This window comes from Agelaius phoeniceus, chromosome Z (assembly GCF_051311805.1).
Source record: "Agelaius phoeniceus isolate bAgePho1 chromosome Z, bAgePho1.hap1, whole genome shotgun sequence".
Taxonomy (NCBI): domain Eukaryota; kingdom Metazoa; phylum Chordata; class Aves; order Passeriformes; family Icteridae; genus Agelaius; species Agelaius phoeniceus.
In genome coordinates, this window is record NC_135303.1 from 55768296 (window position 1) to 55791267 (window position 22972).

A 22972-nucleotide genomic window follows, 5' to 3' on the forward strand; every position below is an offset into this window, starting at 1 on the left:
CAGTTTTACTGAAGACACTGACTGAAGATGAGCCTGCTTAATTCTTCAGGGACAGAACAGGGTTAAGGGTAATCATCAGACAGAGTGTGGAGAACTTCAGAGAATCTAGGTTTTCATGTCTGGGAATATGTGAAAAGTAATGAAGTCTGAGTATTAATTTTCTGAAAGAATAGTACCATTCCTGTAGGGTTTTTTTTTTTGTTTGTTCAGTCTAGTCATTTATCTGTAGATTTTCTATAACTTGATCACATGCTTGAATGACAAGAGCCTTGCTTTTCTATGAGTGTTTAGCAGAATAATTTGTTTATGATCAACTGGTCTGTCATGGTTATCAATAGAGATTTAGATGTAGGCAGATATCAGACTTATGTTCCAAGTGAAGAAGGACTAAAATGAGAAGATCCAGTAAATCCTAAACATAGCCAGCAGTTTTATTTAGTGTGCTGGCACAGAATTTAGCTAATGAAAACCATCCTGTAGATGCATGTATCCATAAACTGTGCTGAAACAAAAAAACTCCCTGACAGTAAATGTCAGAAAGAAATGTAGGAAGCAAACCTCTCCTATGTACTTAGTCACTTTGACCCTAATTAACTAAATTACTGAAGAATATTCCAAGCTTCCCCAATGTTAATTGAAACTGAAGTGGTTTCTTTTTTGCAAAACCTCTGAGTGATTACTGGAATAGACTGAATTTGCTGAAGTGAGAGGTTGTGTTCAGTAGCTAATAATTGAAAAGTATGTGTGTATGTGATTTAACATTTTGTCTTTTGAAATCCGTTTTAACCAGTTTTAATTTTAAAGGAGAGACTGAACTTTTTGGTTAGCTAATCAATGGTCTAGTTAAAAAAATTTTTTACGATTTTTACTATTTTTTGGTGTAATATGCTCGTACATACTAATTGTTGTTCACAAATATATGCCATGTAATTTCCCCTAATTGATACACTGAGAATTTTTATAAAATATTGAGAAAACAGAATAATTTTGAGTATGATAGTATTTTAAAAGCTAGATGATATTTAAATCTGTATGGTGTTTGATACCTCATGGTGGGAAATGCAAGCACAGAAAGCTCCAAGCCTTCTCCAGTGTCTTAGGTCAAACACTGTATGCATTTCTATCTCTGAGCCTGTATGCTGGAGGCTTGGGAGCTCTCTGCGAAGATAAGAAAGAGCTTGAAACTTTTAAACAAACTATAGCGGTGCAAGAGTCAGAAAATGGTTGTTCTTCTATAGTTTGTTTAAAAGTTTCAAGCTCCTTCTTATCTTTCCCTTTCTCTGTAGTATCAGAAGCAGCTAGAGGTAACACAGCCTGCAGGCGCAGTCCGGGCAGCAGGAGCAGCAGGAGCAGGAGGGGGCCCACCCGAGGCAGGGGATTTGCCTGAGCAGGCAGAGCCACAGCAGGCACAGCCACAGTGAGTGGCAGAGCTGAGGGAGTTACCAAGGGTGCAGTGGCCTGAACTGTTTGTTAAATATCTTGATAAGCACATGGCATACAGGAAGCAACCTAGCGACTGTAAAATCCAATAGCTTAACTCCCATAGTCATATAGCTTAACTCCAACAGTGTCCCAAAAACACATAGTAAAAGCAAATTCAAAATCTGCATTTTCAAAACTTTTCTGTACCCAGCTTGAAAGATCTTTAAGTTCTTGCTTGGGTACAGCACAAGAGTTAGATCTTACCAGAGTATAAATGTCTCTCTGTTCTTTGGACACATCTCTTGTCCTGTTCCCCAGAGCTCACCTGATGTCTCTTTGCAGGTGATCCAAGTCAGACTCAGGCCAGGCTGGGTCCAGCAAGCACAGTAATCTGCTTCCTCTCAGCAGTTGATGGGAGCTGGGAATCTGCTTCCTCTCAGCAGCCGATTGGAACTCGACTCTGACCCTCTTTTCGACTGGAACTTGACTCTCACCCTCTTTTCAGGGCTTCCTTTAATCATCCTCCAGGGCCGTCCCAAAGTGAGATGAAAGTCTTGTTCCTGACACGGTGGGCACCAGTTGTTCGGGATGCAGAAAGACAGGGTCAACTGATGAGGTGTTTAAAAGATGGTTTATTGCAAAATCAGTCTCGTGGAAGGGTGAGATGAAGGTTGTTACATCCATAGTTACCATGTTAGAAGCCTTGTATGCGAAGCCATTAATTCTAGAATTCTAACTAATTCTAGTTACAATGTCTCTTATAAATTTCTTATCCAATCAGCTACTTCCACAAAGCTCGCTAGCACTTTCATAACCAATTGGTAATTGCTAAGTTTTGCACAATTTGCCACAATGTGTCTTTTTCTATCCAATCATGTAACTCTATTGAAACTTATTGCTGTATCCTCTGCTTTTTATCAACTCTACAAGAGGTTCTATTGTGAAACTCTAAAATCTTCTACTATTTTGCTTACTGTATTTGTTCACTTATATGAGGCCTATATCTACTTGCTTAAAACATATTTGTGCTTAAAGTACACATTTTTATTCTTATTTCATGTCTGTTTCACTATTCTATTCTAAAGCTCCAAGCCTTCTCCAAGGTCTTAGGTCAAACACTGTACCCATCTCTATCTCTGAACTTGTATGATCGAAGCTTTGCTTCTCTGTGCTTGCATTTCCCACACCTTATATTCTTTTACATTTTGATTTTGGTTTGCGGAAAACTGTTTTTCTGTGTTCTCCTGAAGCCAAGGAGCAAGTGAGCAAGAGGTCTTAGAAGCAAAATTAAAAGTCACAAACTCTGTTTTGAGTGGGTGTGTGGAAATAATATGAACTGTATTGTGTAAGCATCCCGGTCCCAGAATTGATTTTGTAAACAGTTGGTGAAATGGTCTTTAAAAGAATATACTGCTTTGTGATTTACAGACTTAACCACCATGATTCTTCAGAACTGGCTACTTATTTCATGGTAAGAAGGTTTTAAAGTACCAACTCTGTGTTTTATGGTCAATTAGTTATTCAATCTAGAGAATATGGGACATGATAAAACTCACAGGCCTTTAGGCAGGATTTTTAGGAAAATGCTACTAAAATACTTACAGGAATTTGAGCTGCTGAAAGCTAGCAAACAAAAAATTAATTCATATTTACAAAACAAATCAGAGCAATGTGTATATCTTGCTTACTGAGGACTCTGTTTAAATGATTTAGGAAGTAATGTGGGCTGTTAGAGCCCTACATTTAAAGAAAAACCCTATTATGTACTGTTTTTATATTTTTAAATTATGGCTGGAAATCATATTGTCTGATTTATCTGTAATGTAATCAATTATACAGTTTTGGATTACTTTTTAAGCCAGATTGGAAATAGAATTTGACTTCTTGTCTTCTAGACTTGCATTGAAAGCCATGGGCCATCTGGCTATAGAGGAAATGCCCAAGAGCAACACTGATGTACAGACTCCTGGAGTCATTGACATACAAGGAATTCTCATTCTAAAGTCTTATTAAATGCAAATAAGAAATAGCACTTACATCTAAAACTTCCTCTGAATAAGATGTAGTTTTTCGTAATATACCTGCTTTCTTTTAGTAGAGCTGAAAAAATCTGGTCCTGTTGAAGCAGATAGAAAGGTCAGAAATAAACCTGTTACTTGACCAGATTTCAGAGATTTCCCCTTGGGTATCCATGCTGTACTTACTCCAACAGATTTACACAAATCATAATTTTTTGCAAAATGTCATTAATGGTCTCTTCTCAAAAAATAACTGCACTTTGTGTTTTCATGCAGAATATACTTAAGAGAAATAATTATTTAGAATAAATGATAGATTATTCAGTTTAATCCTGCTCTACTTTTGCTTTGATAGACTCATCCAAGATAGCAAAAACGAGCTCAGTATCATTGCTGGGAAGTCTTAATCAATGTTAGGTTTGAATGGTTTATCTCAGTGAAACTGTCCATCTCCACTGTTCAAAATATAGTGTAGCTATTGATTTTCACATCTGCTTCTGAGGACATTCAGAACCATAAATATTTTGGAAAGAGTGCATTGAGAAATTTCCAGAAATAAACTGCTTTATCTGCCTCCCCTGGAATTTCTTTGAAACTGTGTCATAAATTCCAGGACAGTTGCTACACAAATACAGTTACTAGCATAAAACTTGTCATCTTGTAATAAAAATCTAGTTCTGTTTATGTGTTGATGTCTAATTTCAGAAGTAGTAGTGCCTTTAATTCAAGCTTCTATACTTTTCCCCATTGATGTGTACAGGAAAATATTGGCTATTTCAGAAAGAAAAGGGGTAAAGGGGTTCAGAGCTTTTGGATCCCTGCTTGGTAAATATGGTATCAGAACCTAAAGCCCCTCCTGCCTTTGTGCTGGATTTGTGGACACTAGTTGAGTTCCTGTTTTCCTGGGACTATGTTACTTAAATCAGTGGAGGGACAAATTCTGTTCCAGAAAACTAATTTCCAGGCTTTCATATAGTCATGTGCCTCATGAGATGGTTGTTACAAACAAAGTTATGGAGTAACTCAACAAATCCCTTATAGCTCATGGAAATCAGCCTTCATTACTTAAAGAGGAGTATCAAAAGAGTTAGCTTAGCTTTTATGAAAAGTATTTTAGTTACTTAGTCCACTTTAGAATCATAGAGTTTGGAATAGACCTATGAGAACATGAAGTCCAATGTTAACACTGCACTGCCATACTGCCACCTAACCACATCTCTTAGTGCCACAACTACACACCTTTTGAAGACTTCCAGGAGTGATGATGCCACCACCAATACAGCAGTTGATTTCAATGCCTGACAACACTGTCAATGAAGACATTTTTCCGTCTAAACCTCCCTTGGTGCAACTTGAGACCATGTCTTCTTGTCCTGTCAGCTGTTACTGAGATTGTCACAGAAGAGACCATCCCCTGCCTGGCTACACCCTCCTTTCAGGCACTTGTAGAGAACAATAGGTGTAGAGTCTCCCCTCCTTTTCTCCTGGCCAAACATCCCCAGCTCCCAGAGCTGCCCCTCATAGGGTCTCTGCTTCAGATCTTTCACCAGCTCTGTTGCCCTTCTCTGGCCTTGCTCCAGCCCCTCAATGGCCTTCTTGCAGTGAGCGGCCCAGAACTGGACTCAGGATTCAAGGTGTGGCCTCACCAGTGCCTAGAGCAGGGGGCAGTCAGTGCCCTGTCCTCTGGCCACACTATTGATGGTAGAGGCCAAGATGCCTTCCTGGCCACCTGGGCACAGCTGGCTCATTGCTGACCAGCCCCTGCAGGTCCTTTTTGGCTGGGCAGCTTTCCAGCCTCTCTTGCCCCAGCCTGTAGTGCTGTCTGGGGTTGTTGTGACCAGACTTCACCATACCAAACTTCATACTGCTGGCCTCAGCCCATTGATCCAGCTGGTCCAGATCCCTCAGTAAAGGCTTTCTACACTTCAGCAAATCAAATCTCCCACCCAACTTGGTTTCATTTGCAAACTGACTGAGGGGCCACTGTAGAGGATCAGATCCAAGCATGTTTTGTCTCAACATTCTGAGTATTGCTACAGGAAAGGTGTGATTGCAGGAGAGAGTCCTGTAGAGCTGGGGCAGTGCTGTTCTGAGCCAAGATCCTGCTCTGCCTTGAGACTCATGCTTAGTCCCCCACCCCCACCTCACTTCCAGGAGAAGGGCTGACTGTGCATGAGTGAACAAAATTGTGTTTTGTCTAGTTTACATAAGAGGCATGCACCAGATGAACTATAAAAGGGAATAAATCAGGTCCCCTCTTTATTTTTTCTCTCATTCTTGTGTTTCTCTGGCTTTCTTTCTCTTTTCTCTCTTTATCCTCTCTTTTTCTTTTGTTTTCTTTGTCTTGGTATCCCAGCTCTGGACCATCCACAGAACAAGAACTACTGTGAAGTCTAAGAACTGGAAAATTTGTTTTCTTCCCTTGCTTTGCCTCAGCAAATCATATGTTATTCCATATCCCGTACTGAATTTTGTTGTGGGAGTGGGGAGGAAGTGGAGATATGCTATAGGATCTTGTAGATATGAAGCAGTGTGCTTACACTGATAAAGAAAGTTTATGAGTTTACATCTTTGTGGTAATGCTCATAGGATTATCTGCCTGTTAAAGGTACTAGAAATCTCTCTGCAACAGTGGATTTTGAATTATCTACAGTATTACTCAGTATAAATTGCATCAGTACAATAAAGTCACTTGCAAGGTTGTTCAGAGAAGTTGGTCATTGTGAGGGCTTTATAAAAATTCTTTAATTCAGTTTCAGGTTGAATGGGATTTTGAATAGCATGCCTTTAATCCTAGGCCGGGGGATGGATTTCTTCTCTTGCAATTACAGCCAAGGTGGTTTCCTTACTTAGTGGCGAGAGAAGTCAAGAAAAAAGTCATTTAGGATATTAGAGTGTGCCTGACTGGTGTTTGTTTTCCAGAATCAGCCATCTTGATTCTGGAAATACAAAAATAAAAGACCCCTTGTTATTTTTCCTTTTGAATGCAGCATTTCTGCTGCAGATCCACTTTCTTGGCTTGTAGAATGTGGTATTAGTGGATTAGACAGTGAGTGGTAATTGATTCACTGCCAGGAGTAACTGATGATTATGCAGATCACCAGTTGTTAATTTTGCTGGGGAAGTGTAGGATCCTTGGCTGATACTATCAGTACAGGAGTACATTTAGTACTGACAGTTTTCTCAGCATGTACTTGAATATCTCGTAGGTATTGATCTTGAAATGATTCCTTAAAAGCCATCAGTATCAAATAACTGTTTGATACTGTGGCTCTGTAATATGTCATGCCTTTTGATTTTCCAAATGCTTGGGTGATTCATAATGTAATAATGGAACCTGTCACAAGGTTTGAATGTTTGTATTGCTTCCTATATATGTGAGAAAATCTGAAATCTTTTATATTTCTCTATGGTACTTTCTGAAAGAGTTAGTTTCAGATATTCCTGAGCCCTTCTCTGCTCTCAAGGCTACTCTCAATCCATTCATCCCTGATAATTGATATTGGAGATTGCTCAGTCTAGGTGCGGGATTTTTCACTTGGCCTTGCTGAACTTGGTGAAGTACGCACAGGCCCGCCCCTCCTTCCTGTGGATGGCATCCCTTCCCACAGGGAATCAACTGCACCACGTGTCTTGGTGTCATCTGCAAACTTGCTGTGGGTGCACTCGATCCTACTGTCCCACTCAATCCCATCCCATTGATGAAGACATTAAATATTCCTTACCCTAACAACTCATTTGTCAACTATGAGTGAAGCATCAGTACTAATTTTTCTTCCAGACAGCTCTCTGTTAATATAGAGTAGTAAAAGAATTATCACTTACAACCAGAATTATATAAGAAATAAATAAGCTTCTTTTTCTCAAGAGAAGGAGAGCTTTCTTTGTGTGTTCTAGAAGATTAAGAAAGCTTTCAAACTGAAAAAGATAAATGCTTTAACTTACTTTAACAAATACCTTTTTTGCATGTAGGGGTGTCTCTGGCTTTCCACTGCAACACTGTCAGTAAAATGAAATACATAAGACACAGAGCTGAATTGTAAATGTTTTCCATCTTTTATACCTATTTGTCATATATAAATACTTAATAGCTCCTTTCATTTTGACTACAATATCTTCTTGCCTGTGTTTCCCTTGCCCCCTTCTGGCCGCTCAGAGATTTTGTACATTTCAAGAAAAAAAATCTGCAAATTCCTTGCATGGATCTAGTAAATTGAAAATGAAGCAACAAAAAACCCCAAGCAAGTAAATAAGCAAGCAAAACCCCAAAACAGTACCAAACTGAAAACCATCACAGGAGAGTGTTGCAGGACATACGCAGACTCTGATGGTGTATAGTCATTTTGCTTCTCTTTTCTTCTACTGCTTGGTTAACACTGGCTGTTACACAAGGGCTGGGGGGGAATAATTTCAAAAGTACTCTTCACAAAGAGACCATTCAATTTATTTTACCTTTTGGAAAATTCTGGTTACAGAAAGGGTCACTAGATAATAAATTTGGTACAGGTGAATATGTGGGATTTTAAGCCACTCCCTCATTTAGCTGTCATTTGGTGCCATGTCAGCCTGCCAAATCCTTTTCAGAGATTTTTATGTTTATTATCACGAGTCAAGCTTTTTGTAAGTCTTTCATTAATCAATCCAACAGACTCTGTACTTTTCAAGCCCTTCCTTACCTCTCATGAAAGGGGCATCCCAGGTTTGCTGTTGTAACACCTCCTTTATTTTGTTTTTGACTTGCAGTTTGGTCCCTTATCTCATTCTACTTGGAAAACTATCCTGTTTTGTAGGTACCCTTGTTAGTGTTCTGAAAAGAAAATTTAACTTTAGTAATAGTTGCAAAAGACAATAAAAATATATAAAGGTTATTATTTTTTATTAATGAATTGATTAAGGCCTGTTGGGAGATTGTAGAGTTAATAGATTTTAACTTTTGCTTTTGACACCTTTAGAGAGGGTTGTACATTTTTAGTATCTGCTCTTTTCTTTTTCTTAAGAATGCAAAAATTGAATGTAAGTTACTACTTTGAAACTGTTTTGCCATAGCATTTTTCTTTCTCTTTTATTTGTGGGAATTCTCTGGACGCCAGTAGAACAGCAGCTGCTCCTGTTGAGGGCTATCTAGGAAAAAAGTTATGAAGGAAAAGACATATTTAGACATTTAACATAACTCCTCAAGGTAGTAAAAGAATCCTGAAGTACAATAAATAAGGTATCCCAAATTCTTACCTATTTTGAGAACAGTGAATTTTCTTAGACCTCTGGTGTTCTGCTGATTCTTCTCTCTCGCATCAATTAAACATGGAACGCATGGATTGAGTATATCTAATTCCAGGACTTCTGAAACAGTTGCTTAGGGATGTTCAACAAAAGCATGTATAAATACTTGAGTTTCTGAAAGGAGAAAATAAGTTAATGAGATTTCCTTTTTTTTTTTTTGGTCTCAAAAATCTTTCATCATGTTCCTCTTTTTATTAATAAGAATGCACAGAATGAAGCAGCCTAAACCCATGGAAGTCACAGAGGTTTTGTCTGAACTTTCCTTTAATCATGTTTTTAAATGAAGGCCTTTTTCAGTGTATACTAATCCTGACCCTCTGTTACAAAGAATTTTATATACTTAGTGCCATATAAAGTTTATACTTTAAGTGTCAGTGATGTATAAAGCCCTGAAATGAACCCTGGAAAGGGAACATAACTGTTGTCATGTTAGCATTTAGCAGTCAAGAACAGGAATGAAACTGTAAAAAATGCAGAGTAGATAGTTTGATGATCAACTTAGAACTATCTCAGCTCAGTTGTGACACCAAGATTAAAAAAAAAAAAAAGAAGCTTAAGATTTTGCATTTTTGGTTTTCATAATGAGTTTGCTAGGGAAGGTGCTGGGGTGTAAGATCTGTCCAAATGACAGCAGAGCTGTAGTAGGGCTGAAGAACTAGGAAAGCATGAGTACTGTGCTCAGAGTCCCCTGTGCATGCCTGTATACCAAATCTGTTAATCTGACTTGGAATCTATCATCAAAGGATTGCTTAGATTATCATATGATGTATTTAAAAGGCTTTTATGAAACATAAAGCATTTTGTAGTGAAATTGGTAGAGAAGTAAATGTCAAGATAAGATTTTTATCATCATCTTCTCAAAATAATGAGTAAATTAAGCAAACTACAGTGTGAGACCAGACTCTGAATCCCGGAGCATCTTGAAGAAGTGATATGGAAAAGTAGATGTTAATTACACACTTGCACTTCTTGATCATGGTACTGATCAAGACTACAGGTGATTGAAATGGCTCTCAGAGAACTGAAACCTAGCTACGGTCTGTGGTTTTGATGTGAATGGTCTCCATTGAGATTGGACAGCTGCTGAGATTTTGTGGTGTGTGTGACCCCACATTTGATTGTAGCAGCTGCAGCATTTTCCTTATGGTTGGTGGGGCTGTCTGCTCTTCTGTATCAATGGTGTAAAATGGCCACAGCTGATCAAAAGGCCTTACCCCAGGCAGAGTTCAATATCCCTTTACACAGCTTGTGTTAGCCTGGAACTTCATTGCCATTCTGTTGATTTTTCAGAGTTTGCTGTGCCATCTCCTTTCTTCTTCTAAGTGGGAAAGTAATGAAGCGGAAACCAGTACGTTCATATCAGCTCTGGGCTACACGTCAGCAGATTATTATTGTCACTTGGTTAAAAATGTAAGTATTTGGTGTAATTGAGATTTTGACAATAATAAATCACTAGTTTATAAGCACCTACATGGAGCTGTCATTGTGATAAGGAACATGAACTGAACTTTGTTTATCTTTTCTTACCTCAGTTACTTTTACAACCTTTTAAGGAAAAAAATGAAGTGGGAGATCTCTGGACGAATGAGAAATTTTTATTAGATTACACTATAATAAATATTCATAAAAACAAAATTCCCATTCCCGTTGTGCTATAACAAAAGAAAAACCTATTCTATCATTATTTTTTACCCATGAAGTTAAAATTATATTTATAATTTTTTGTATTAGAATGTAACTTCTGAATGTTTTTTACTGTATCTGCTGCATTTAAAATGGGAGATGAACCCTAAATGTTAGCTAAAGTCACTTTTTTATTTAAGATATATAAAAGTAATGGGAATAATATTTCATGATATGTTGACTCAAATTAGACAAAGTATGTAAAAATTATTAGTAATGCTCTTCTGCAAGTTATGCCTTTACTCTTGGGGAAGCAGAGCTAAAATGAATATCTTCTTTGCTTTAAAATGTATAAAGTGTATAATGTGTAAAATAACATTTTGCAGTATAGTCTGTTCAGTGATTTGGAGAGCTTTAATTTGACATCAATAGTTAAAAAATTAAAAAATCAAAATAGATGAACAGAGGAAGTAATTGACCTTTACAGTACATCCTTTACAGTCACACAGAGAACCATGCAACTTGTGTCTGCTTATTGTCAGTAAATGTAATGTATTTACTTTTATTTTATTTTACAGATGGTCGTTTCATTAGTAACAGAACTCAGAGAAAACCAGTGCAATGGATTTAACATTCAGGAGAGGTAGGTGTTATCTAAACATAAGTTTGATATGTTTTGGTCTGGGTCATTACAGTTCAGTGAGAATCATTTTACAGTCTTGGGCAAATAAGGCTTCAGTTGAAAAGTTTTGGATACATATGTTAGATAATTTAAGGTGTGGACAAGCTTGGTAGGCTTGGCTTCTTCATGTAAGTGTTTGTACTTAACCTAGGAGTAGTAGAGGAATTGGAAGGGACCTTGAAAGATCATTTGCTAATGGTGCTGCTGTCACTCTTTGTCACATGATCATGTCCTTTTGCTGTCTGATTTATGCCTTTCTTGGCTTAACTTGGCTGTTATCCTCCCCTTCCTCTTTGCATCTAGATATTTGCTAAGGAAGATTAAGTGAGCTGGATTTGTTTAGAACTGACTTTAGTATTAAAATTATGGACGCAGTTAATGAGGAGTATCATGAAGTTTCTTTCCATATAGGAACTGAAGGCCAACATTTTTAAAAGTAGGGTGAGATAGACTTAGCTGTAAAGCTGGTTGAGACTGTTGGGAAGAAAAATACCTGATTTCTGCTTGGAGAAAGAGAAAACTTTGAACTTAGGTTGATTTTTGAATGTAGAAATTACGATATGGATGTTTATTCAAGTTCCAGAGACAAAAGTAGTTTGCTTTTAGAGATGTACAGTTTTTCCTTTTTCCACTTAGTGATATTTTAAAAATTCAGATGATAACATCGTTGCAAATTCATTGTACACAGTAGAGTGGATTGTGCACTATTTTCCAAGAACATATTTTGAAGATTATCTAGAACAAAACTATCTTTACAGGGTTTTTCTTCTGAAGTTAGGTAAGAGTAAATTCATCTGCTGAATTTTGCTAATCCTGGATAAGGAATTAGAAACATAATTTTGTAAAGGGAGCTGATTTAGAGTTTCAGGTCTGTGTATCCTGGAAAATACTGCTGCACAATCAGATCATCCCAATAATTACCATTCTTACAAAAATACTTGTAACAAAAGAGCATTTTGAAGTATTTCAGTATAAGAAACCTTAAACAAATATTTAATTAGGTAATTACTGAGAAATGTGCATCTTGGAAAATGTTTCATTTTATTTCTCTCTCTGGTTAAATAGTGATGATTAGTACCTCATGTCCATACTGCTGAGCAGCCTTCTTAATTCCCTGTCCTCACCAATAGGTCCTGAAGTCCTGTTGGTGACTCCTCAAAAAAAATACTTCCAGATTTTTTCAGAGAATACACTTCTTTTAGTGAATCAGGAGAAATTTGCAGGAACTCAGGGAAGCCTTTTACAAACAATATAGGACAATGTTTTAATTTGCTGGAATTCAGTGTTTCATAGTTCTTGGTCTTTATAAGTATCTTCCTGTCAATGCTACAGTTTCATATGCTAGAAACAATATACATTCTCTGGGAAAGTTGTGACTTCTTTTTGCAAATCTAGTCCCTAGTATTTTAATTTTCCTAAAGTTCCAAAGTTTCTGTATTTTCTTTATGTTCCAGATTCCACTGTCTTTAACCACTTCCAACCATGTAGTTTTAGTGAGAAGATCCAGCAAGTGCTTTGTGTATTAAGGTCCAAAGGGGCTACATTTTTCTTCAGCTGTAGATCTGTAAGACAAAAATTTTCCAGCTGAGCACTTGAAGACAGCAGGATTCATAAATTGTTTCTGTTAAGAGGAAAGAAAGGTTAAAAAAGCAACAGGAGGCCTGAAAAGCAGTTAGGTTGTCTCTTCTGGGGCTCCAGGAAACTTGCCTAGGAGCTATGAATCTCCAGTCTTCCTTCACTGAACAGTTAAGTATCTACTAGTAAGGATGTGGTGATGGAGCCATCACAACTGGGTTCAATTCAGAGTTGTGTTGATATCCCTCACATGGTTTGTTTTGAGCACTTAAATATCAAAATTTTATCTGACTTCTTAAAATTCTAGGCAAAATAAGAAATGATATGTCAACAGTCATTCTAGTAAATAATTTTTGAGCAGTTAGGTATGCACGTCTTACATTTAATATTCTGTAATTATTAATGCCCTTTTCTTTGCTTAACAGTTTAGAATTTATGACTTTTCTGAAATATGAACTGTGTTTATTTTTTCCCTCAGCATTTCAGCCAGTCGTGTGAATGCTATTTCCATTTTCTGTGTGCCTCTCATTACTTTGCCTGATCTAACTCCATTGCTGGAAACTCTCCTTCTTTACCATGGAGGGTCATCAAAAGAAATTCTCAGTTCAGAGTTTCTAGAGGCTGTGAATGAGGCCTTTTTAAAGTAAGTAGCAGGGTTTGTATTGTTTTGCTTTTTCATAAAGACTATAAATTCAATTCAATGTCCTTTTTCTAGGTTTGTGTGCTGAATGCACTGTATACTTTTCTAGTAAGGTATTTCCCTTGCAGTTGGATAGCAGAGCTAAGGATGTGGGCCAAAGCCAAATTTTACATTGCTGTAATGCACAAAATGTGGCGTAACAGCTTTAAATATTGACTGTGACTTTGTCTCACCTATTCCCTAAAAAGGAGGTTAAAACCTTCAATAGATTTTAGGAATTTTGTGGAAGTTGTGATTATTTGCTACAGAAATGTCATTTATGTGTCATATAAGTGTATTACCTTTGCTAACTTGATATTTTGGGAGTGATTATAGTTTTTCTGTAAGATAGATCCTTATGTTTGATGTTTTCATAATTCTTTTGGGGTTTTGTTTTTGGTTTTGTTTGGTTGTTTGTTTTTGGTGGGGTTTTTTTTTGTTTTGTTTTGTTTTGTTGTTGTTGTTTTTTTCTCTTTTTTTTTGTGAAATTGTGTCTCCAGATTTTAAATTCTTCTGGTTTTCAGCAGATTAGTTTTAATGAGTCTGAAAGAGGAGCAATTTGTGAAATACGTCTCTGCTTGTTTTGCTACCACTAAACCTACTGTTCTGATAAAATTAGTCAATGCATGGAAACCAGCTGAGTGAACCTGAACTCAGCAAGGTTGCCTATGCCATGAAGGGAAAATGTCAGGAAAAGCACAGCCTGCATTTGCTTGAGAATTGCTTTATTCAAGTTGTACCTGAAAGGCCGTATTATAAACATTTTTTTTATACTAGAAAATGTCCCTTGTGAACATTTTGTGTCAATTATCCATTTCTCTCCTTTTCTAAGTAGTCTTAATTGCTTCCTCTGTACTCATCATAATTTCTGAGATGTTCTTATGAATACTGTTGTGGTGATCCACTGAGGGCTCCAGACAAAAATAGATAATTAATGGAAAAGTACAATAACTAATCAATGCGTGTTACTAGAAGTCGAGGAAAAGGAATTAAAAAGGAGTGTGAATGTGGCAGTTGGTAGTGAAAGATGTGCTCAAAAGCACAGAGCTGTCTTTCACCCTTCCACTTGTCCATATTTTGTGGCTTCTGACTGTTCCTGTTCCATAAGTCTGAAAGACTTTGAGAGCAAGTTCACAGGTTCTGTACAGATGTTTTGTTCTCATATCAGTAAGCTGATGGGCAGTCCATCATGACCATTCTGACACTTCATGTTGTGAGTAAGGCCATTCTTTGGATGGTAGTAAGAGGTTCTTCTGACTGAAAGAAATGTCTCTTTTATTAACTGTTGAGCTACTTACTTATCACAGTGAACAAATATACCTGATTTCACATGGCTTTTGACTTAGTGGCTCTTGCAGGGTCCTCAACAAAAGTGCAGTTTGCAAAAGTTTCCCTGAGAGAGGTACAGGATCACACATGCTTTGCATGATATATTCCAGGACTGTCACTGAATTCATGTGGTCTTAATGTGAATGTGCTTGTATTTTATTTTTTTCCCCTCTCTGACAATTGACTTCTATTTTCCCTTACTCTGTTGAGTTCTGAACATGTCTTCTTTCTGAAAATGGGTGGAACCTGCCCCAGAGAGTAGGGCACTTGCAGGACTCCAAAGAACTCAAAATTGTCCTGGTGGGGACATCTGCAAGTTCAGCTGTGGGAGTATAATCACTACAGTTAACTTCCTGTATGGTTTTTATATCTTACAGTTGCAGCACCTCTGTGTAAGCTTATTAGCGTTCTTTTCCTGACATAATATTTATAACATCTACCATGCTGTCACAAAAACAATAAGAAAGTTGATAGTGGCAAAATCAGCTAATCTCTTGTCATTCTTTATTTACTCTCACGTGTGTGTGCTTTAATAGTAATATTTAATAAAACAGTATCCTGAAATTGAACATTGCTTTACACTTTTGAAATTCTGGGTACTTCAATGTATTTCTTTTCTCCTCATGTATAATTTAAGGTCATTCCATAATACTGAATAGAAAAAATACAGTCTTTTAAATGAAATTCAGGATTCTGAGAGCTCTTAATGAAACAAATGTATGGCAAAATAAATACATTGAAAATAGATCCTAAAACAGCTTAATATTCTTTCTGCTGGTGTTTTTCTCCTTTTATCAGTAGCTTTAGTTTGCATGTATTCTCTATCCTAATTTTAGGTTTTTTAATCTTAACTTGATTTAAGACCAAGGCAAATATTTATTGTTATTTATGTATTGTTTTGCTTTGAACCTTTTAATTTGCAACTATCAAAATAGCTACAAAAATATTCTAGGGTGTTTGTGCTATCTCTTCTTGGGAGGTTAGTTTAGTGTATTTTGATTCATGCTGGTCCACACTGTGCCTTTTCTTTTGTGGTGATACAACACCAATAGCTGAAGTCTTTAGGTGAAGAGATAACTTGTCTTCTTAACTATTTGTCTGTTGTATAGCACTGGTCAGTGCTGGTGGGCTGAAGACTTAGCTACCTCTAAGTAATTTTTTTCTCTTTGTTTGTTATCTCTTTTTTCCTTTTTGTTGTTGTTGGTTTTGGGTATCTTGCTTATTTCTCTGCAAAGATAGGTAATGCTTTGCTTATACAGCAGAAACCTTCCTGTTCATCTGTCAGTGGCTGTCTGCAGGAACTAATCTGGGTTTGAGGAGAGCACAGGGACAGGATCTTTCTTGAGAGAGGAAGGGAACTCAAGACTTAAACATTCTGTTTCCCTTTGATGAGTTCCCATGTGACCAAATTTCTAGGTTTTAAACACACGTGGTAAAGTTGCATTTGTAGATGATGGTGATTTCCTGTCATTCTTTGCTATTATGATTTGCTATTGAACTGTAAACAAGATCTTCTCTCTCTTGCTTCAGGTTGATCTTTGTGTCTCCTTTTTCCCCAATATATTAAAAAAAACCCAACAAAATAAAAAGAGTAAATTTTTTTTGGTCTTCCTTCTAGTTACTCAAGTAAAACAGTATCTTCCTCTCTAAACCAGGAAGAAGATCTCCCTTCCTGAATCAGCTGTCTTCAGCCTTTGGCTTCGTCACTTACCAAGCCTTGAAAAAGCTACCTTACATCTTTTAGACCAGTTGTTTTCCATTCAGTTGAATTCACTGGAAGAAGTGGCTCGTGTCATAAAAGACTCATTGCTGGTATGTGCAACATATAGTACATTTGATACTGCTTTTTCATGCTTCAGGAGTGACAGTTTGCAAATATGTCAGCGTAGAGACATGCATCAGCATAAACGGCCATTATGGGACATAAAACTTGTTAATTCAAACCAAATCTTGAGTCTTACAAACATCACTAATTTTTTAGTTTTTGCAGTGAATTGGTAGAAGAGAAAAAAAGATCTCATCCAGTGATGAAAAATGGGTAAAGAAACACAAATCCCAGTGGTGAGGGTGCTGAGTACGTTTTTCTTTCTTAAAAAATTATAAACTCTGGCCAGGAAGGATTTGATTCTGTTTTTACTTCAAACGCTGTGCCCTTTGTCCAGCAGTCTGAACAACTGGAGTCCCTTGTTATGGACTGCTTAGTTACTTGGTTTTGTTTGCAAACCTGAACAAAATTCTTAATGCAAAACATTTGCTAACCTGTAATTAAAATTTGTTTTCAGATGCTGTGTTATGCAGAGCACCAAAATCTTCCCTATGAGAAAACCTGGCACTGTACTTTTTCCAAAATAATGAGCTAGTTTGCAGCACTGAATGTAAATTTAATTGTTAATTGCAGTGTGAAATAGCATGTGTGCTATGCAGTCAAATTATATGTTTCGTAAAATGACAGAACTAATGAATGGCATATGGTGTTTTATTTTCAGCCTATGAAACTGCTTACAGAGTACGCATTCTAGTGAGGAAAAGAATGCTACCTTTACATATTCTTCCTTTTTAATTGAACCTGGAAATCTTCTGTTTTAGGGATCCATTACGATACTTGCAAATCTCATAAATGCCTTGGTGTCAGCAGTTCTTCACATGCCAACTGGGGATTTAGGTACTACAGCAAACAAGACTACATAGAAGGCCTATGCATAGTTTTTCTATATCAGATATATTGTAAACTTTATATAGTATCTGGTACTATACCATGTACTGGCTGAGGAAAAAAAAGATATCTAAATCTAGGTTATAAATATAAAATATATTTTTAAAATAGTCAAATACTTGTTTCATATGTTGGTTTTTGTAATTTAATAAAAATCTTCATCCTTCAGTTTCCGTCACATCCTGATCTCTGAAAAGAATGGAACATTACTGTGCTGGCACACTTAGATTGTCTTCACTTGCCTCTGCTCCAAAGACTTTGTGGTTTCAAAATAAGATATTCACAAGACCAGTGCAGTAGCTTTGAAAGCTGGTTTAGAGAGGACATCCTGTGGACAAAGAATGGAATGAATGGAGCTGTAAAGAAGAGAGCAGTAGGCAGCTGGATTGATAGGAATTGATAAGAGGCAGGGTGCATATATGGGAGATGGCATAAGAGGTAAAAACAACTGGATGAGAAGCTTCAGAGAGGCAGTATAGAAGGAAAATAACGTGATCCTGAAATAGTGGTCTAGATGCATAACGGTATTTTGTACAACATGTTCATTTTACTGTAAAGATTCTTGTGTGACGTTAAATTAGTAAGCACTTTGAATCCACAGTATATTAATTTAGCCTGCCTAAAGGATATTTAAATATTTTTTTTAGGAATGTGGATCTGAATTTTTTGGCAGTTGGATTATGGTGTTTTAGGATGTCAGCTCTGTTTACCTTATGGATATGGTAATAGTGGAATCACGAGACAAAACTAGATTTCTACTTTCCTACCTAGAAGAAAACCTTTAGAGGAAAAATAGTGATGTTAGTGATTTGATTATAGTACATTATAAGAAGGAAACTTCAATCAGTTCTTTCATAATTTCATTATCAGAGTAACTTACCTAAATCAGGTGTCTTAATGCAATAATCATACTGTACATAAACCTCACCGAGATCTAAGGTACACAGATAGTTGTAAACTACTGTACTTCTCTGATGAAATAAACTTGATATGTACTACTGACATATTTTAATTCCAAGAGTAATTGTTGTGTGATGGTCCACTAACTTATGTTTATATGGCATGCTATTATGTTTGTGGCTAAACTGAAATTAATATTGGAAATTCTGTAGTTACTCAGAAGTAATAAAAACAAGTGAACTGACCATCACAGATGGTCTCTTAGCTTCTTTGAAATTGAGTGGGTTAGTGGATGTCTTCCTTTCTGAAGTAACTTTAGGATTTGTATGTCTAAACGTGCAGTAAATACACATACTAGTATTTTATGTTTTACCAGGAATGGATAGATATGTGTATACACAGATTTTTAAAACCCATGTATATAAAAAGAGATGTGATTGAATTGGTGTCATTTAGTTTCTGTTTGATTCTGAGATAGCTTTCCAAAGTAGTTTTATTTGTTTCAAAAGTATGTTGCAAGAAAAGTGCAATAGGTTGAGAGGGCTTAAAATTTGTTGTCTTCTTCTTCTTTATAAGCCATCTGTTCTTGCTGCATTTTATTTTCCACCTTGTTAGTGTAGAATGGTAGAATTGTTGGGGTTGAAAAAGACCTCCAAGATCATTGAGTCCAATCTTTGAGAAAACCACCATGTCAACTAAATCACGACTCTTAAGTGCTACACCCAGTTGTTTTTAGAACATTTCCAGGGATGGTGACTCCAACACCTCCCTGGGCAGCCTGTTCTAATGTTTAACTGACAAAATTATTACTGATCTACACAGAGGTTGACATTCTGTCCTCTTGTCCTGTCACTGGTTGCCTGGGAAAGAGGCCAACCCTCACCTGGCTGCACCCTCCTCTCAGGCAGTTGCAGAGAGTGATAAGGTCTGCCCTGAGCCTCCTTTTCTCCAGGCTAAACACCCCCAGCTCCCTCAGCTGCTCTTCACAGGGTGTTCCAGACCCTTCACCAGCTCCAGTGCCCTTCTCTGCACTTGCTGCAGCCCCTCAGTGCCCTTGCAATGAGGTGCTTTGCTAAAGTCTAGGTAGACAATATCCGCAAATTTTCTCTCACCCAATAGGCAGGTCATCTGGTCATAAAAGGCATTTAGGTTGGTCAGGCAGCCTGTCCCAAATCCCTGTTGGCTGGGCCTGATCTCCTGATTGTCCTGTATGTACAGTGTGATGGTGCACAAGGGGAACCTGATCCATAACCTTTCCTGGCACCAAGGTCAGGCTCACAGGCCTGTAGTTCCCTGGGTCCTCCCTTCCACAATTCTTGTAGATGGGTGTCACACTGGCCAACCTTCAGACATCTGAGACCTTAGCCAGGACTAATGATAAATGATGGAGAGCAGCTTAATGAGCACTTCTGCCAGCTTCTTCAGTACCCTTGGGTGGATCCCATCTGAATCCACAGACTTGTGATTGTGTGGCAGAGCAGGTCACTCATAACTTCCTCCTGGATTGCAGGGGCTCTGTTCTGCTCCCCATCCCTATCTACCTGCTCAGAGGGGCCTGAGGATAATGGAGCTTTCTATTAAAGACTGTGGTAAGGAAAGCATTAAGTACCCAGCCTTTTCCTCATACTGAACAGGGGATTCTCTTCCCTTCTGTGTTCAGTAAAGGATGGAGATTTTTCTTGACTCTCCTTTTGTAGTTAAGTATTTGTAAAAACACTTTCTATAGTCTTTTCGCAGCAGTGGCCAGATTGAGTTCTAGTTGAGGTTTTGTCTTTCTAGTTTTCTCTCTGTATGGCCTAATGACATCCTGAGTTGCCTGCCCTTTCCTCCAAAGGTCATAAGCTCTCCTTTTTTCTCTGAGTTCCCATGCCATCTCATCTCTTGTCACATGGAGATGGCCTGCTCCTGTGCCTTTAAAATTTTCTTCTTAAAGGATATCCAGCCTTCCTGGACCCCTTTGTTTTTAAGAACAGTTTCCTGAGGGACTCTCTGAACCAGTGTCCTGAACAGGCCAAAGTCTGCCCTCTGGAAGTCCAAGGTAGAGGTTCTGTTGATCCCTTCCTTACTTCACCAAGAACAGAGAAACTCTGTCATACCATGGTCGGTGTGCCCAAGATGGTCTCTGACCACCACACGTCCCACAGCCCTTCTCTGTTTGTGAGCAGCAGGTCTGGCAGGGCATGCCCTGCTAGGCTCCCTCATAAGCTGTGTCTGGAATTTACCTTCCACACACTGCAGGAACCTTCTAGACTGTCTCCTCTCCACTGCTGAGCTTCCAGCAGACATTTGGCAAGTTAAAGTCTCCCACAAGGGGCAGTGATCATGAAACATCTACTGATAGAATATTTCACTTCATCCTGGCTGAGTGGTCTGTGACAGACTCCCAGTAGGATCTCTGCCTTGTGGGCCATCCCTCTGACTGTCACCCACAGGCACTCAGCCTTATCCCCACTGTCCCTGAGCTCTACAGTAAAAATACTCTCCAATGTACAGAACCAATGAAAGAGGCATTAATGGGGAAGAAATGAGGAAGGATAGAGAAAATTACTCTTAATGTTGATAGATTCAGGCACTTTTAAAACTTCTGTAAAAATATACGTGTGCTTTAAAAATAAATGTATTCCTCAAAATAAAAACACATTTGGCATTTCCTATAAGAAAAAAGTAACATTTCCTATTTTAAACTGGCAAATATAAAATAAAATTCAGAAATACAAATATACAATTGGAAGGTGCAGACAACATTTGAAATACAGCACTGCAGTAGTTTCCTGAAGTTAGATGTGCTTAACTTCTAGAAGTGTCATGTCCAATTAATTGCATGTGAGTCTGAAAATTGAGAGTTACCACCTCAAATCTGTATGACCTTGGTCATGTTTAGTTCCCCACGTTTATTCTTGTGGTTGTTACAGAGGATTCTGTGATATGAATAAAAAGCAGATTATTCGGTCTCTTTTTTTTTCCCCATTTACTTGCTTACTGTAGATGCAAATATATTATTCTTGTTTTTTTACTCACTTTCTGGCTTTGTGTTATAAGTAAGTTGTTTCAGATTCTGCTTTCTAATAATACAGATACATAAGTAGTAAAGTTCTTCAAGACTAGTGTCTGGAAAATGTTATGTTGAAAGTACATTTTTTCTATCATAATACCACACATGCAGGTCCAATTCTGTGTTTGAATATTTTTGTTTAGTGTGTATTGTGCTGTCTGTATTGTGCATGATTTAGAAGTGATTGAACAATACATAGGTTTGATTTCTGTGAAAAGCATTGAATAGTTGCATACAAGATTATTGAAATGTAAAATGCCTTTTTATTTTGAAAATATAAGGAGATAATGTCAACAAGAAGAAAATTTTATTAAAATCCCTCCTGAAAATGATAATCCCTCCCAAATTCCAGAACTGCTCTTAGCAGCAGCAGAATTGTGCTGCCTGTTCTTGACCTGTTACACAAAGGGTATATTCAAATTGTGGGGCAGAATTTTGCATTATCACAGCATGCTTGTTCTTGAATGCTTGCAAATTAATTCCATACAGTCCATTGATCAAAATCTTGTGAAATTTGCTAACAGTGGGGTTTGGGCTTGGGTTTTGTTTTTTTGTTTTTCCCTTTTGACTACCAGTGATGAAATATCAATCATATTGATTTCAGTAGTGTAGATAAAACCCTAGGGGCTAGTAACAATGATTTCTTATAGTGGATACGGTTAAATTGCTGCTGTCTGCCGGGAAGACGTGCAGAGTTTTTCATTGTTGTATACAGCACATTCTGTCAGCTGATCTGTCAGCTGATCCTCTGGTGGACCCTTTCTGGTTTGTATCCAGCCTGTCCTAAGCAACAGTGTGTGAGTTCCTCATCAGAGAAGTGTGCGTGCAAAGGTGGGTAGGAGGGGAGGAATTATGGAATCAATTGGACTGAAAACACACTCTCACTTTCCACTGCTCTCCAGCACCTCAGGATGGTTGGATCTAGCAGGCAGCTCTGGAGATACAGCCCAGTCTTCCCACAAACCAAGACAGAAACAGACAGAACACGAGCACAGAGCCAGCCCCCCAGGCAAGGAGCGGCCCGTGCCTCCTGGCAGCCTGGTGCCGGGGGTTCCGTGGCTGCTCCGGCGGGATTTGGGGCGCTGCTCCTCTCTGGAGCAGGAGGTGGCGCCCGTTCCATAGCGCAGAGATGGGGCAGAGCTGCCGCCTCCTCTGCCCAGCACGGAGCCGCAGCTGCGGGGAGGAGCAGCTCTGATAAACAGTCCTTAGTAAGGGTTGTTTGTTTTCTAATGTTATCATGTACGGATCGTACCAAGCAAAGTCCTTGTTCTCCCTGTGTACCATTAAAAAGATATTATTTTAATCGTTATTAGTGTTGTTATAGTAATTATTATCGCTTATTTTTATAAACATAATTTATATTTACTATTTCAGTGTTATCTTAATTTTCTACTTGGTACTTTTTAGCTTGAAATGAGCGCATACAAGTTTTCAGTAGTGCATTATGCACTTTAAGCTGTATTGATAAATGAAATTTTATAAATACCATGCTTCCTAAAGTTTATATAATGCATTTTATTAAACATGCTTTACTCTAGGCTGTTCAAGAACTATATTCTTACTAAATCTTCAGGCACTAGCATCAGAGACACTAAGTGAGGATTTGCTTTTCAACTTAGACTTTAACTTAGTACTTTGGGAAATGTATAAGTGGGGTTTTTTCTAGGTGTTGCATAAAAGCCTGAGAATATGGAATTAG

The 22972-nt window shown here is 37.8% G+C and overlaps 1 protein-coding gene across 1 annotated transcript in view; it reads left to right on the forward strand.

The window, feature by feature from the left end:
- Window positions 1-22972, forward strand: part of FANCC (FA complementation group C) — a 78375-nt gene that overhangs the window by 35947 nt on the left and 19456 nt on the right. Inside the window, exons 5-8 of the mRNA XM_077171500.1 lie at window positions 10011-10130; window positions 10922-10986; window positions 13079-13243; window positions 16264-16420. Coding sequence (XP_077027615.1) covers window positions 10011-10130; window positions 10922-10986; window positions 13079-13243; window positions 16264-16420 — 507 coding nt within the window. The remainder of the gene's footprint in view (window positions 1-10010; window positions 10131-10921; window positions 10987-13078; window positions 13244-16263; window positions 16421-22972) is intronic.